Source organism: Misgurnus anguillicaudatus, chromosome 25 (genome assembly GCF_027580225.2).
Source record: "Misgurnus anguillicaudatus chromosome 25, ASM2758022v2, whole genome shotgun sequence".
NCBI lineage: Eukaryota > Metazoa > Chordata > Actinopteri > Cypriniformes > Cobitidae > Misgurnus > Misgurnus anguillicaudatus.
In genome coordinates this window covers 32,150,116-32,165,574 of record NC_073361.2, presented here as the reverse complement: position 1 = coordinate 32,165,574, position 15,459 = coordinate 32,150,116, and the positions used below count along the sequence as shown (strand labels likewise).

Below are 15,459 nucleotides of genomic sequence, written 5' to 3'. Positions count from 1 at the left end.
ATTAAATATTTAAATATTTTTTAAACCCATGTTTAACGTGGATGATTAGCGAGGAATACCCGGTTCGTCTACCCGTATTACTGACAATTTTATAATTTAATTAATAGTCTATATTTGACGGATAACTTAAACTATGTTAAAATAAATGTTACTGGAATAATTTGAGTAATGTTCCATTTGTATAGAGCGTGTTGTCTTTCTTAACGCCGTAATGCACCTTCGCGTGAAGTGGAGAATCGATCCCTGAGCGATCGATCGCAAATAATTCAGCACCTTAACTCGGGACAGCGACATTGTTACGTCGTACTTAGAGGCAGCGTGTTAAGAAGCTTCCTAAGAGACACTTCGGGGAACACACTTAGGAACATAAACAACTTTGCTAAGATATATCTTTTTGAGCCTTCTTAGCGTGCTAAGAGTGAGCGTTATCGGGGAACCGGGCCTTGGTAGTTTTGATCAGTACTGAGGTTGATTAAGATATTTATGCAAAGAAATTAAAAAAAATCTTCATCTGATAAATTTTTATAACCGTTTAATTTAATGGATGTTTTCATCCACGAACAACACTAAAGGGTAATAAATTTGAAAATGTACAAGGGTTAATATAACAAAATGGTAGAATGATTACAGAAATTCAATTCAAATAAATTTTATTTATATAGAGCTTTTTACAATTGGTAATTGTTTCAAATGTTAGTCGTTTTAAGTTTTAATTGTAGTCTTGTTTAATATTGTGTTATTCTCTGAAAGTCATGAATATTCCATTAAGTAAATCAGGAAACTGTCTAAAAATAAGTCAGAAAATATGACTGAAGACATGTCATCAATATGAGACAGAAACGCAAATGCCTGCGGTTTTAATATTTATGAATAGAAATAGATACAAATCTGTACATACATACGTATGCTGTTAATACATAAATAATTAATGAATTAGTCCTGTCAAAACGTCAATATTATATGTTTAAGTGTGTTTTAAAATTTAAGTAAATGTACGTGCACTGAAAAAAATGATTCATTGAATTTAATCAATTTTTTTAGTGTTGCAATCAATTTATTTAAGCTACATTTAAACAAAAGTTTTATATTTTATTTTACGTTACTAATCTTTTTTGTTTAAATGTAGCTTAAATAAATTGATTGCAACCACCGCATGAAAAACAGCGGATAATCGTGTTAATAACACAAATAAATTAATCAATTTATTCATGACAATAACAAGACTTGCCATAGGGAAGCAATAAAAATGCTTTTAAAAGCTTTATTGGAGACTTTACATGGGTAGTTAAACCACCAAATATTTATCTGAGATATGTATGGTTAAAAACTTTGGGTAAAAAAAGTGGTTATGTTTACATGCATAATGCAGCATGCTTGTGAATTCACAACAAAAAAATCTGAATGTGAAATTGCTAAAAAATTTGTAAATTTGTCAACAAATATTTGTCAACGTTTTGTTTGAATGTTCTGAATACAGTTCTAATTAAAATTTTAACCTTTAACACTGCGTTAAAAAATGCAACCATTTATATTTTATTTTTCTTGTCATGGTTTAAAATAGACAAATGAATGGAAGCAAAAGTAGATTGTCTAAGTCTAAGACCAAACTTGATCTCACCTTAGACAGAGTTGTCACAGTGTTTGTAGTTAAAGTGAAAGTATTGTCTGACAGGTTTTCATTGTTACAGGAAGGATACGCTCTGCATATCACGGGAAAAGCTGTGTGTTTAGTGGAATAAAATAAAAACTTAAAAGTCAAAAGCAGAAGATTTCGTCTTATCTCTAGGGTATCTGATTAACTGAACTTCATTGAAGAGGAAACGTAAGTAAACTTCATGCTAAAGTATGTTTTGTATAAATAATCAGGGTAAATGTTTGTTTCAGGTTCAGGTCATGATCAAACATTTATCAAATTCACAGTTAAATTCTCAGTAAATTTAATCATATTTCAGTTCATTATTACTGTATGATGTTTTATGTCTGAACTGTAAAGATTTAAAGTCCCTAAGATGTTATAGTAATGACTAAATATTTTTAAACAACCTTTATTTTTTTAACAACTCCAGAAAGTGGATCACAGGGGCCTTACACACAAAAATACTGCTAAAGACAAGAACCCAGCCAACATTGCAAGGCAGGGCTCAAAATTAACTTTTTTATTATGTAGCACTGGTGCTTCCAACTTTTATGAGTTAGGAGCACCAGCAAAAATTTAGGTGCACTCATCCAAAAATTAAAAAGCACCACAACTACAATGTGTTAATAAAACACCACCACCGGGCTTTACACATCCAATGGCTAGCATTTAAAAATTGGTCTTATATTTAATTTTTTTATTTATTTTTTATTTTTTTGCTGCATAGATTCCTAAATTAATACCCAAATGCTGTTGAAATATAACATTAATAATTTAACAATTACAATAAAATGATTAAGATTACAATAGAAAATCTAGCAAACACTGATTAATTAATTACAAAAGTGACCTTAATATAAAAGGCTAATTGGTATTGATAACTGCATTACCAGGATGTTTTAAAGAAATACAACAAAAACATACCATCAGCATTGTCGTATTCCACAGCAACATGGACCACAAGGATGTTTGTCGGATGTCCATTCACCAGTGCATGCGCACATACACTATCAAACACTCAGACAGGTTGGTGTCTCCATTAATAATGAACACATTTGTCACGACACTTCTTGTGTTTTTGGCACTATCGCCATGTTTAAGCAAGGTCTGGCGCTAAGAATGTTTCGATTCCGCCACCAATTCCGTTTTACAGGATTTACAGTAAACACAGTAAGTTATCGAGCCATTTTCATAGCGGAGACACTTGAAATCTTTAAGCCACTCTCTCTGAAAGGTTTATCGTCAAGTCTTATCTTCCGGTGGTGGAGTCGCATTTGAATCCGGATCGTCGTAATTAATTACAGTAGTAACATTGGCTGTAATCGGCTCGTTCTTGTCATGCTCGTGGTTCGTCTTTTCACATTTTCGTGCTTCACGTACCCAGAGCCATAGAAAGATAGAGTTACGTCAAGTCCGTTCACTCCAATGGTACGTTTTTTTTTTACAGCAATGGTGGACCACGGAGTCTCTCCAGAGTTCCCGGAAGTCACAGTCAGCTCCATAGAGTTGCATTAGAAAGATTGAATGTGTTGAACTTAATACAAGTTTTAAGACTTAATACGCTTGACAAATAAGATTGTATGTTAGCAATACATGTAAATCGAATGACTTTATGCATCATTGTGTTTGTAGTGCATTATTTCTCATTTAATTAGTACATTTAGGGGGTGTTAGTAGAAAACGGGTCAGGCTAGGACAAGCTGTGGATAACTTTAGCAACACACAACAAACCACGAACAGCCTTTTATTGGTAAATTTCATTTTCTTAATGCAGATCCATCCATTATTGTAAATATTGTGTAATTAAAGAGGCTAAATAAAGTGATGGTGGTATAAAGTGCATATTTATGCACCAACGTATGGGTGGATTGTTTTTAACACTGGTTTTGCTGGTTAATAAATAAAATAAATGTATTTATTAATAACTTGTCAAATCTATACTTACATAGTTAAGAGATTAGTAATCATTTAAAATAATGATGATGTCATTTCCCATCAGATGTTTATATTACCAACAAAAAGAAAACTACACTAAGCCAAAAATATTATTATAATTTATAATAAATTAAACAAAGTGCTTTGTAAGTCTTTTTTAATGTTGTGCTTTGTATATTTATAAAATAAACCAGTATGAGTTACATTCACAGCACATTCACTTTGTACATATTATAAACAAGCATAACATTATAAGCTTACATTAGTACATTGTGATGCATTTTAAAGTGGCTAAAGGCAGTGTAAAACATGTTAACAAGCCACATACCAGCAGATGACCATACAAATGTTCCTATATTGGTGGATTTAATTTGTCAAAAAACATTGTTTATATAACTACATAACAATACTACATTCACATTTTGATGTGATATATAAATATTGTAAAAAAAATGCATTTCTTGACTATAAATTAAGAAAAATCACAGCTCTTTGCCTCTAACTCAATGTATTTCAATGGCTCACTATGGGCTTCTAGGAACTAACTGAAGTCTGCGTGAATCACGTGACGGCCGAGCTTCTGGACTTCCGTTGGCACAACTCTGTTTCTTTATGGCTCTGCACGTACCAACGTAGCATGGCAACAAGGAATGATTGATGCTCATATTAGCCAATCTGCGGTCTTCATTAAAGAACTTAATGGTGAAATTCGATTGGTTATGTAACGTTGGAGAGAACACTAAACCTGGGACAGCAGCACACAGCATCACAATCTAAATCAAGTCGCACCACAGCAAAATGGGCAGTCGCACAAATGCTCCCAAATATTTTTTAAGGTCGCACAGATTAAATATTTTTTAAGGTCGCACAGATTCAATTTCGGTCACAATTTCAAGCCCTGCAAGGTGGGGCCCATGTGGGCTTCATATGTGGGCTCAAAATGGGTTTGTCCATGGGTTCCATTATGGCCCCACCTTGATTAGGCCACATGAATTTGATATAGAAACTAACTGGGGCTTATGTGGGGCCCAGCTGGGCAACATACATACTGTAGGACCCATACACATCTTAAAACACAACACTTTTGTTGTTACTGAAAAAACTGGGATGGGGTCTTGCCAAGGTTTTTGACAAATGAAACATTGTGTTGACCCCAAAAATTATTTTACTCATAGATTTACATTTATTCAATTAGTATGCGCTTTTTTCCAGAACAATTACAGATAAAAAAATAGCTGCAAGCAGTAATGCCGGGGTCAAGCCGAAGAGGGCACAAAAAGATGTAAAATTGAGATTGGATAAGCAGATTGAAGAACCTAGGTAAACCTAATAATTTTACATGAAAAAACAAAAAAGTTATCAACAAAAATAATCTAAGTTCTTGTCTACTGCAATTGTCTTTCTGTTATTGACAATCATGGAACATTAGAGCACTGAAGGACATGTGAGTGGTGTTTGCAGTGGTAAAACGTGGGTCACATCATGTTATAGCAAGTTTAAAAACCTGTTAGCCCTCATTCCATTTTCCGAACCCCCCCACAAAAACTGTCATAGCCAAACTAAAATAGACACAGTTTATAAAGTCTTTGCACTAAAAGCATAAGTTTGGTCTCATTTGAAAGCAGACACTTGGAAGTTTATTAAGAGGTGAACATTAGTTACTTTCATAATGAAAAAAGTTGTTATAGAGAGCTTAAATTATTCTTTTTTTATAAACTCCACCAAACATGTATGAAATATTGTTATGAAAATCTAAATGAAATTGGCCTTGGAGCAATCTAGAAATGCTCTGCAGTTAAAGCCACAGGTCTGACCATGTTCTGTTTTAAATCTGAAGATGATACCTCTAAAACTCTGTATTTTATGAAATGTTTTTTAGACCCATGTCATGTAAATTTATTTAGAGAAAACAGCAAAAATGCTAAGCTAATGTTTGTTTATTTATATCTCACAACATCCTTTCAGTTTATTGTCCTATTGCTCCGTGTTTTAAACAGACTCATTAAATAAGCATCCGGATGAGTCATTAACAACTTTTAATCCGGGATATGGCTGTCTAAATGTTTATTTTATTATTATTATTATTATTATGAATTGCTCATAATTTCTATTTAGTGTTTTATTTCCTCCTTTTGTCTCAATTCACTTTCTTTTTATTAAAGTCCTTTCTTACAAAAAGAAACTTACCTTAAAGAAGCTTTACCAGTCAAAATTATTCCTAGAAACACATATCTCATATCTCCAGACAGCAGATGTTTACAGAACAGCTAGTACGTTAGCTTAGCATACCATCAAAACACTACAAATAAAAGCATTTATAATAAAACTCACATTATAACATCAAAAGTCGAGTTCTTAAACAATCATGCGTGATCTGATGTGGCTTTGGATCATAAAATAAGACCGAAAATAAACAATTTTATGTTATTTATGCTGTTAGCTTAGCATAGCATTATAATATACAGTACTGTTATGAAAATAACAGACATAGCATTAACAATACAGACAAACCATATATAATCTTAATCGTGTTTATTGTCTTCATGGTTTTAAAACATCAAAACATCTTTATTTGCATGTTATTATAAAAACAGCGATCGCTCGTTGCAGGTCACTGTTCAAGTTCACGTCTGACTGACAGCTGCTGCTGAGTGAGCTCTGACGTCTTATTCTTTCTATGAAAGTTTTCATATGAGAGTTTCAGACTTTAGCGCCCTCCGGCTTCACGTATGAATGAAACAAACTGAGTGTGAATGGCTGCAGACTCAAACTTGCTCATATCGCCATATTTGGAATAAAAATGGGTGAAATATTACCCCCACTGCAGAAATTTGAAGTAAACATATAAAATTTAAGTAATATTTCTCCAAATATGCATACTTTGAATTAAAAGCCCCGATAGATGTTGTTTTATCGAGTGCTTTCATGACGATCACGGAGGAGTATTTTTATCAATGAGTGCGGCTGAGGGTTATATTTCAAATTAAAGGTATGTACCGTTTTTCATTTTCATAACGCCTGACAAAAATGAAGAAATTACTGTTACTAGGATTCTCAGATTAAAATAAAGGTCAAAAACTAAATCTTAAATCAAAACACTTTTTAATGATGTATAGTTGTTTAATGTAAGTACATTTAAACTAACAGTAATTTAAATTATGTAAATAAATAGCTCTTCAGTACATCCACGTCCTCGCGCAGGTTATCAAGTTTTTAATTAATGAGTCAAAAGAGACCACCCCCGTGTCTCTATGATGTTCTGATGCAGAGATATAGCTCTTGCAAAAAACGGTTGATAAGGTATTCTCAATGGTTGCTGGGGAGTGAATTGGCAACCACTAGTGATTATAGTCAAAGCCATGAAAGGAATAATCCATGATGACTCATGGTTTTAGATGTGTTGTTGCAGTAGTTTTAGGCAAAAAATGCCATATTCTATCTCAAAACCAGTAGGTGGCGCAATGACAAAATTGTGCATGCAACATCAGGTCATGATTGTGTTACATCTAGCTAGTTTTATGACTATACACTTTAGTTTAGTTAAGAAACAGTTGTATGACCATAGGGCTGGCTTGTTATCAAAGGTTTTGTTGAATTATAAGGCCATCTAGTGGTGAAAGCATACAATTTTTTGTGTGGCCTCAGAATGTGCTCATACATCAGCGTATCAAATCTGGTTAAAAAATCTGTTTTCGTTATGAAGTTACAACCATTTGTGTGTAAAAAACAAAATTTAAAGGACATTTTTTGATTTTTGCAATTTTCGGCCATTTCTGATGAAAATTTCAATATAATGCCAATGGAACTTTTTGTTCAGAAGGTAAGGTTAGTTTCTTCCTATGGTGTTTTCGAGTCGATCGGAATAACGCTCGCGGAGATATTCGTGCATGTTTTTTAAGTGCTGTTTTGCTGCGCAGGGCTAACCGTAAGGCAAATCTGGCATGTTTGGTATCTTTGGACTCGGCAACTACTTAGGACTCCTAAAAATCAAGTCCCATCAAAATATATTGATCGCAGCCAAAGTTATAGGTGTATAAATCATTTGTCTGGCCACTAGGTGGCGCTGCAACGAAACTGTGCATGCACCCTCAGTTCCTGACCGGCATCACAAGTACCAAGTGGCGAATCAACAGTCCTAAGTTTGACAAAGATACAGCCTAAAATCTGTTTTTTTAAGCTCTACGTGAAATTCCATAAGGTGGTATACGACAACGGATTGCTGTATCAAAATTCTTTTGATAACTTTTTGCCGTGAGTGTCTCTAGATGATACATACCAATTTTGGTGGCAATTGGACAAAAGCTCTAGGAGGAGTTCGAAAAAGTAGGTTTTACGAATAATTCAAAATAGCGAAAAAAAATTCATGACGGAAAATGACGTCATATGGTCCAATCGAATCGAATTTTGTGTTTCTAGGACTTGTGGATCAGAAGATATAATCAAAAACATAAATGCAAATTTGGACTGTTGGGGCTTGACCCCTAAAAAAGTACAAGCACAAGTACAAACCTGACACAGTTCAAGAAACTTAAAACTTTGTCTTGTTTTTATTGTGAATGTGTGATGTGAGTGACTGCTATAGGTGTTTAGTATGGATCCAGTGGGATTGAATGTGATTGAAACAGCAGCTCTTGGGAGACCCTTCCAGCTGGGTATGCTGTATGACTGCAGAAAAGATGCATTAATACCAGGTACTACACTACAATAAAACATTGACCCCTAACCTCTTTAACTCTATTAAAAAGCATTAAAGGTTTTACAGGGACATGAGTAAAGAAAGTAAATTAACTAATTTAAAGGGGTCATCGGAAACCAATGCAAAATTGTTTGAATTTATATTTGGAGGACATGTCACTGAGGGGCAAAAACGTGCTTGTGTGTAGGGCTGCACGATAATTTGCATTTGATTGACATGCGCATATCATCAGTAAAGCCAATTCATTGATTAGTTGTAGATCGCCATCACCTGTTTTCAGATGGAGTGGCATTTACTACATAAAGCCGTACTGTAGTTCACTGACAATCAGTTCATTATAGCAGACGTATCACCTGCAGTAACGAATGCGATATTAACCAGCTTGTCAGTAAACTACGGCTCTTTGTAGTATCAAAATAGTATTATAAAGAGAATACAATTATTTGGCAATATTGAAATCCATTTGAAAGTTCTTATTTTAAAATCTGGCACTAATTGACTAATTTCAAACGGCTTGTATATCTTGAACACTTTGGAAAAAAATTCCACGTTCATTGACATTACAAAAAGAGGCTGCCATTGTTCTACTGTAAGAAAGTAAAAGTGAATTTGTGCAGAGGGATTTAATTAAGGGGTTTGCTAATAAATATATAAAGAACTGCAATAAATCTGTTTATTATTAATAAATATTTTATTTACAGGACTCAGACTTTGGACTAAAGAGCAGATGGATCAGAATATCTCTGCTCATTCTCAGATTAACACAGTTTTCACAGTCACAGCTTCAGATTCACTTACAGAAAAATCTAAAGTATTGAATATTGATGGTGGAGTGAAACTGAGTGTTTTAGGAGGACTCATTGATGTAAGTGGAGCTGCCAGATATCTCAAAGACACCAAGAAGTCCTTCAGTCAACAGAGATTGACATTGTTTTATCACTCAACCAGTCAATTTAAAGAGCTGACTATAAATCACTTGACTTCTGGAGATTTACTTCATTATGATGATGATGTAGCCACACATGTAGTGACAGCAGTGCTGTATGGAGCAGATGCCTGCTTTGTGTTTGACAGAGAAGTTTCAGCAGATGAAGATAAAAAAAAAGTAGATGGAGAAGTCAAAGTTGCCTTTAAACATCTTAAAGGTATTTCAGCAGATAAAGATAAAAACAAAGTAGATGGAGAAGTCAAAGTCGCCTTAAAAGATCTTAAAGGTATTTCAGCAGATGAAGACAAAGAAAAAGAAGATAAACTTGTCGGTGCAAAGCTAGATCTGAATGACGAACAAAAGACTGCGCTCAAAAAATCCAGATGTACGTTTTATGGTGACTTTCAGCTGCCATCTAATCCAACTACATTTGAAGAAGCTGTGAAGATTTTTGAGGATCTTCCCAATCTACTGGGAGAAAACAAAGAACTTGTTGTTCCTTTAAGAGTCTGGCTTTATCCTCTGGACAAACTTTACTCAAAAGCAGTAAAGTTTCAACATGACATCAGCATCAATCTAATCACAGATCTTGAATCAGTAATTGAGAGTTTAAGTACAACTGAGATGAAATGCAGTGATCTTCTCACAGATCAGGCGGCTTTGACTTTTCTTCAGTTTCGTAACAAAATCAATGACATGAAGCAAAACTGTTACAAGTACAAACTGAATCTCATGAAGGACCTCGGCTCTCTGTTACCAAAACTTCGTGGTCAATTTCTAGAAGATCGAGCACTGATTGATCTTCTACGTGAACATGAGGAATCTCCATTCAACAGAAATGCTCTTGAACAATGGCTGAAAGAGAAAGAAGAAGAATCTGATGTCATTAAAATCCTCCTAACACAACTGAATGACTCTGGAGCAACAGTAGAGGTCAACCTAAAGAAAATTATGATGGATCTGGAAGTTGAAAATTTAGTCAGCTACACTTTTACATCTTTGGGTTTGTCAGATGATCTTCTTTCTAAACAAAAGGCCAACCTGAGATCTGAGACAAAGAGAAAAAATGATGAGAACAAAACAGATTCACTACACAAGACCTGGCTCACGTCTGACATCCAGAAGATTATGAGAAACAACTTAAAGATATTTAAAAACTTAATTGATTCAAAAGATTGTGAATCTGCCAAATTTATTGTTGCATCAAAAGAAATGAAAGAATATCCCGGTTCCTGCATTCTTCACTACAGAAATGGATGTGATGAAGGTGTTTGCTTTACTCCTCCATTAAAACCAGACTGTCCAATCATTGAAGAGATCAGATGTGATCAAGTGGTTTTGAAGGTCTCTCCATCATGTCCTGCTACAGTAAAGATGAAATTACTGTATAAAATAAAGAAAGAGAAAGACTGGACATCTCAACCTGTGCTGAAGAATCAACATACAGTTACTCTGACTGATCTCAGATCAGACACTGAGTATGAGATTAAATGTGCAGCAGTGGGGAAACTCAACTACACTCTTCAATCTGATGTGATCCACCTCAAAGTGATAAACAAGACTCTCATCAGGACCATAAATTCAGTCATTGAACATCTAAGTTTGACTGAAAACAAGTGCAGTGTACTTTTGAAGAATGTCAGGTCAACAACTTTTAGTGCACTTCATCAGAAAATTCATGATATGAAGCAATACTGCCAAACATACAGAGAAGATTTCAATGCCCAAACTAAATCTCTGATCAAGTCAGTTCAAGCTTGTGATAAAGAGATTTTTGTCCTAACAGATCTTCTCCAAGCTCATGAGGAGTCTCCATTTAAAGAAAAAGATCTGATGGAGTGGATCACAGTCAAAGAAAAAGAAATGAAGACAGTCAATGAGTTTCTAAAACACTTACTGGACTCTGGAGCTGAAGTCAATGAAAGCTTGGATACGTATTTGTCAGATATTCATGTGGAGAATCTGTTGTGTTTTACTTTCACTTCTCTTGAGCAGACAGATGTGATGATTTCTGAAATAGAAAATTACATAAAACCTGAAAAGATGAAAAATCTACAGAAGACATCTAAAGTGACATCTCAGTCATGGCTTACTGGAAACATCAGAGAGAAAATGAGAGGACATCTGAAAATATTTCAAGATCTGATAAAGTCACATGACAATAAAAACACAAAATTCATGGTTTCCTCTAAAGATCACAAAAATCACCCAGGTTGTTGCATTCTTTACTACAATAATGGATGTGATGAAGGTGTTTGCTTTACTCCTCCATTAAAACCAAAGCGTCCAATCATTGAAGAGATCAGACGTGATCTAGTGGTTTTGAAGGTCTCTCCATCATGTCCTGCTACAGTAAAGATGAAATTACTGTATAAAATAAAGAAAGAGGAAGACTGGACATCTCAACCTGTGCTGAAGAATCAACATACAGTTACTCTGACTGATCTCAGATCAGACACTGAGTATGAGATAAAATGTGCAGCAGTGGGGAAACTCAACTACACTCTTCAATCTGATGTCATGGTCATGAGTGTTATCACACAGGTATGTTTATACATAAAAAAATCACATAAAGAATTAAATATCATTAATACCTGATATTAGGTTTATATTTTTAATATTTCTCTTCTGACTCTTTTAAATAACTTGATGACAAGATCATGGGTTTGATTCCCACAGAAAACACAAACTGATAAATTGTACCCTGATTATATCACTTTAAATAAAAGTGTTTGTCAGTGCATTAATGAAAATCTATTATTCATGTTTCAGTGCTGTGAAGAACCTTTAAAGGAGCATTTCACCCGTGGAAACATTAATCTCGAAATGTAACATGAATTTAGAATTTGGTGCCTATTTGACCGAGAAAAGGAATGTTTGTAGTCTCACCCCCTCTAGAAAGATATAGGACTTCCTTCTTTCAATGATGCAAAATTATGATTTTTTACATCATTGAAAGAAGGAAGTGCAACACTGAAATCCATATTTCTCCTGTCTCAGGGGAAACTGAGGAAATAATGCATGACCATTCAAAAACATGACTGGGTTTCTAACTATACAAAGCTTAATGCAAATTGGTGAAGTGTCCCTTTAAGTGTCCCTCAAAAGTGTGCTACCCAATTTTAAAACAACTAATAATCGAAATATGAATGAAATCTATCATGTACTAATAGATACTTTAAATCAGGCAACATTATTAACAACTAAATTATTTTAAAATGAAATTATTTTGTGCATTCATTTCATCTGAAAGAAATTGCACTGTAAAATCAGAAAGAATTGTTAAGTGTTTATACACGGTCATATTTATTACTAATGTGTTTTTATGCTTTATACATTACAGAAAAATATTGACCATCTGATTAAAAAAAGCATCTTAATTGAATATGGAAATCCTGCTCGATATCGTGTGCAAAAACCATCTGATTCTCTGGATCAATCTGAGCCATACAGAAAAATCACCTTTGGTGAAAGAGACAAAAAGAAACCTCATAAAATCATACTGATGGTGGGAGAAACAGGTACTGGAAAAACAACTCTCATCAATACTATGATCAACTACATCTGTGGTGTTAAGAGAGAAGACAAAGTTTGGTTTGAGATCACAGACGATCAGAGCGACAGATCATCAGCTCACAGTCAGACCTCTGATGTCACTGTTTATGGTGTTTATATACAAGAGAGTTCACTTGATTTAACAATCATTGATACACCAGGATATGGAGACACACGTGGAGTTGAGCGTGATAAATAGATTGCCAAGACTTTATTATGTTTATGTACAACTGAATATGAGCTCAATCAAATCAATGCAGTGTGTTTTGTGATGAAGGCAGATCAAAATCGACTCACTGACAGACAACTATACATATATGATTCTGTTCAGTCCTTATTTGGCAGTGATATTGCTAAAAACATTGTGTTACTCTTCACACACTCAAAAGGATATCCACCTAAAGATGCCCTGACAGCCGTCAAAGCAGCTAAAGTCAAGTGTGCTGTAGATGAGAAGAATCAGCCGATCTATTTTCTGTTTGACAACTGTCAGGGAGAAACATTTGATGAAGATTATCAAACAATCAAGGATCAAGCATGGGATCTCAGTTTTAGAGCAATCACAGAATTTTTTAAGTTTCTTGAAAATACAAAAACAAAAAAAAATTTCCCAAACTTTTTTCCTGCGCACCCCCTTCTATGTCCAAACCAATCAGAGTGCAAAGTGGGTAAAAAGTAATGAAAAACTGTAGGGATTGAACTTGTTTCTCAGGTTTCAGAAACAACTACAAAATGGTCTTAATGTTGTCTAAAGTGTCTAATGTAAAGCTGCTTTGAAACAATTACCAAATGTGAATAGCGCAATATAATTTAAATTTAATTGAATTGAATAATAAAGAGAAGAAAACAACTGCTTGTCATATTTATTTACTTTTGTTTATTTATTGTGTAATAAAAATGTGTATTATATTTTAAATAAAAGATATCGCAATTATTGTTAATTTTACGAGTTCGCCTCACTGACAATAAAGTGGGACTGCTAATATGCGTGTGTAGTGTGCTGCCCCGGGCGTGACCTTACCCTATGGAAAGAAATCAGACTCAATATTATTAACAAATACATGCACAGTTATCTGTGAACTGGATGCATGTTACAAATGTATTTACTATCCACGAACAAATGTCTTTAGATTTGAATATGTGAAATTCAGAATTTGAATGAACGTGTATCGATTTGTACAAATGTACAAATACACATGTTTTATTGTGTATTCAAATATCATAATTCGCGCGTGCAAAAAGGGAGATGTGCATTTGTGGATCAGGTGACACGCGTGCATTAATCCCGTTCTGTTCATTTGTATATTGAGACTTTCATTTCGCAGTTTAAAGCATTTTATGAGCCAAATACAAACAACTATCAATAAATGAACTAAAAAGATGTCTTTGATTTTGTGTCTGCGAATTTTAATATTTACGTGAATGTGCATCGATTTGTACAAACAGAGATATTTGTGAATTCAGTTGCCATATTTCGTATCATTATTTCACAATTTGTGCACGCAAAAAAGAGGATGCGCATTTGTGGATCAGGCGACGCGCGTGCATTAATCCTGTTCTGTTCATACGAGTTTTGAGACTTAAGTTGCGTGGTTTGCATTGAAAGATCCACGAGCACAGATGTGCTATGAAAAGAGTCAACACTAGGTGTCAGTCTAACGGAGTTTCACACATGGCGGTGAATTCTGTTTTCTGTGTTTCCATTTAGTCTGGTGTTTTTATAGCATTACGTTTATTATCTATATATATTAAATGTTTTAATGGCTTGGCTACTGAGATGTGTTTGTGTGCATGTATGTAATGTATCTTTATTGTCCTTTAATGGTAAGTCAATTATTTTTACAATTTAAAAAATTTTAAAAAGTAATACTTTCATGTATTAAACTATACCATTTATTAAAATATTTCATAATTTACCTATTTTCTATTATTTCTTTTTACCTTATATATATAGCCTACGAGTTTGTTCTACAATTATTTTGTTACATGCATACAAATTAATATGCCCCAGCCTGTTTATATATAAATAACACTTCACATCATGGGTTTGTGCTATATTTATGTATTTATTAAGAATGTCCACATAATAATTTTTAAAACAATTTTATTAAAACAGGTTATAAAAATACCACAATAGAAAACTGGGGAAAGTATGAAATATTTAATAAACTGTATTATAGAATACATTAAATTATTGGGTTTTTTTTAGTATAAACCATTCAAATCTTTAGTCTTTATAAATATATAAAAACATACCGTGATAAAAACGCTACACTAAAGGGAAGGGAACAGACTTTGACAGAACACCTGAAATCAGTTGCTTTGGACCTACTAATTAACGCAATCCTGTATTACCGCACTGACAAGCCAACCGCATGAATGCAACCACGGCGCTTTTTACATTGAATTAATGAAACTAGCTATGACCTTCTTGTTTTTCACATCATACATGTATAATGAAGGCCAAATAAATTGGTAAGAGGTCATTTCGTTAAATCACAGGCTACAGCCAGGGCTGGATTGTCAATATTGGGCGAGTGCCCCAGGCAATAGGGGGTCACCAAGGTCTCCTGACTGCGGCCAAAACGTTTTTACAAGTACTCGAGCATGTGCGGGCACTACGGAATGCACGATCGGGTTTTAACCGCTCAATTGCATGACGCGATCGCGTATATCGTTTTATGTCACCATGCGCTCGGTTGATTTTAC

The 15,459-nt window shown here is 34.2% G+C and overlaps 1 protein-coding gene across 1 annotated transcript; it reads left to right on the top strand.

Moving 5' to 3' along the window:
• Nucleotides 1-1,677: 1,677 nt before the first annotated feature.
• Nucleotides 1,678-13,695, top strand: LOC141362089 (uncharacterized). The gene is given in 4 exon segments (XM_073863884.1): nucleotides 1,678-1,822; nucleotides 8,154-8,262; nucleotides 8,969-11,739; nucleotides 12,539-13,695. Coding segments are annotated over 3 exon segments (3,762 nt in total). The 5' UTR covers nucleotides 1,678-1,822; nucleotides 8,154-8,162; the 3' UTR covers nucleotides 13,430-13,695.
• Nucleotides 13,696-15,459: the final 1,764 nt, after the last annotated feature.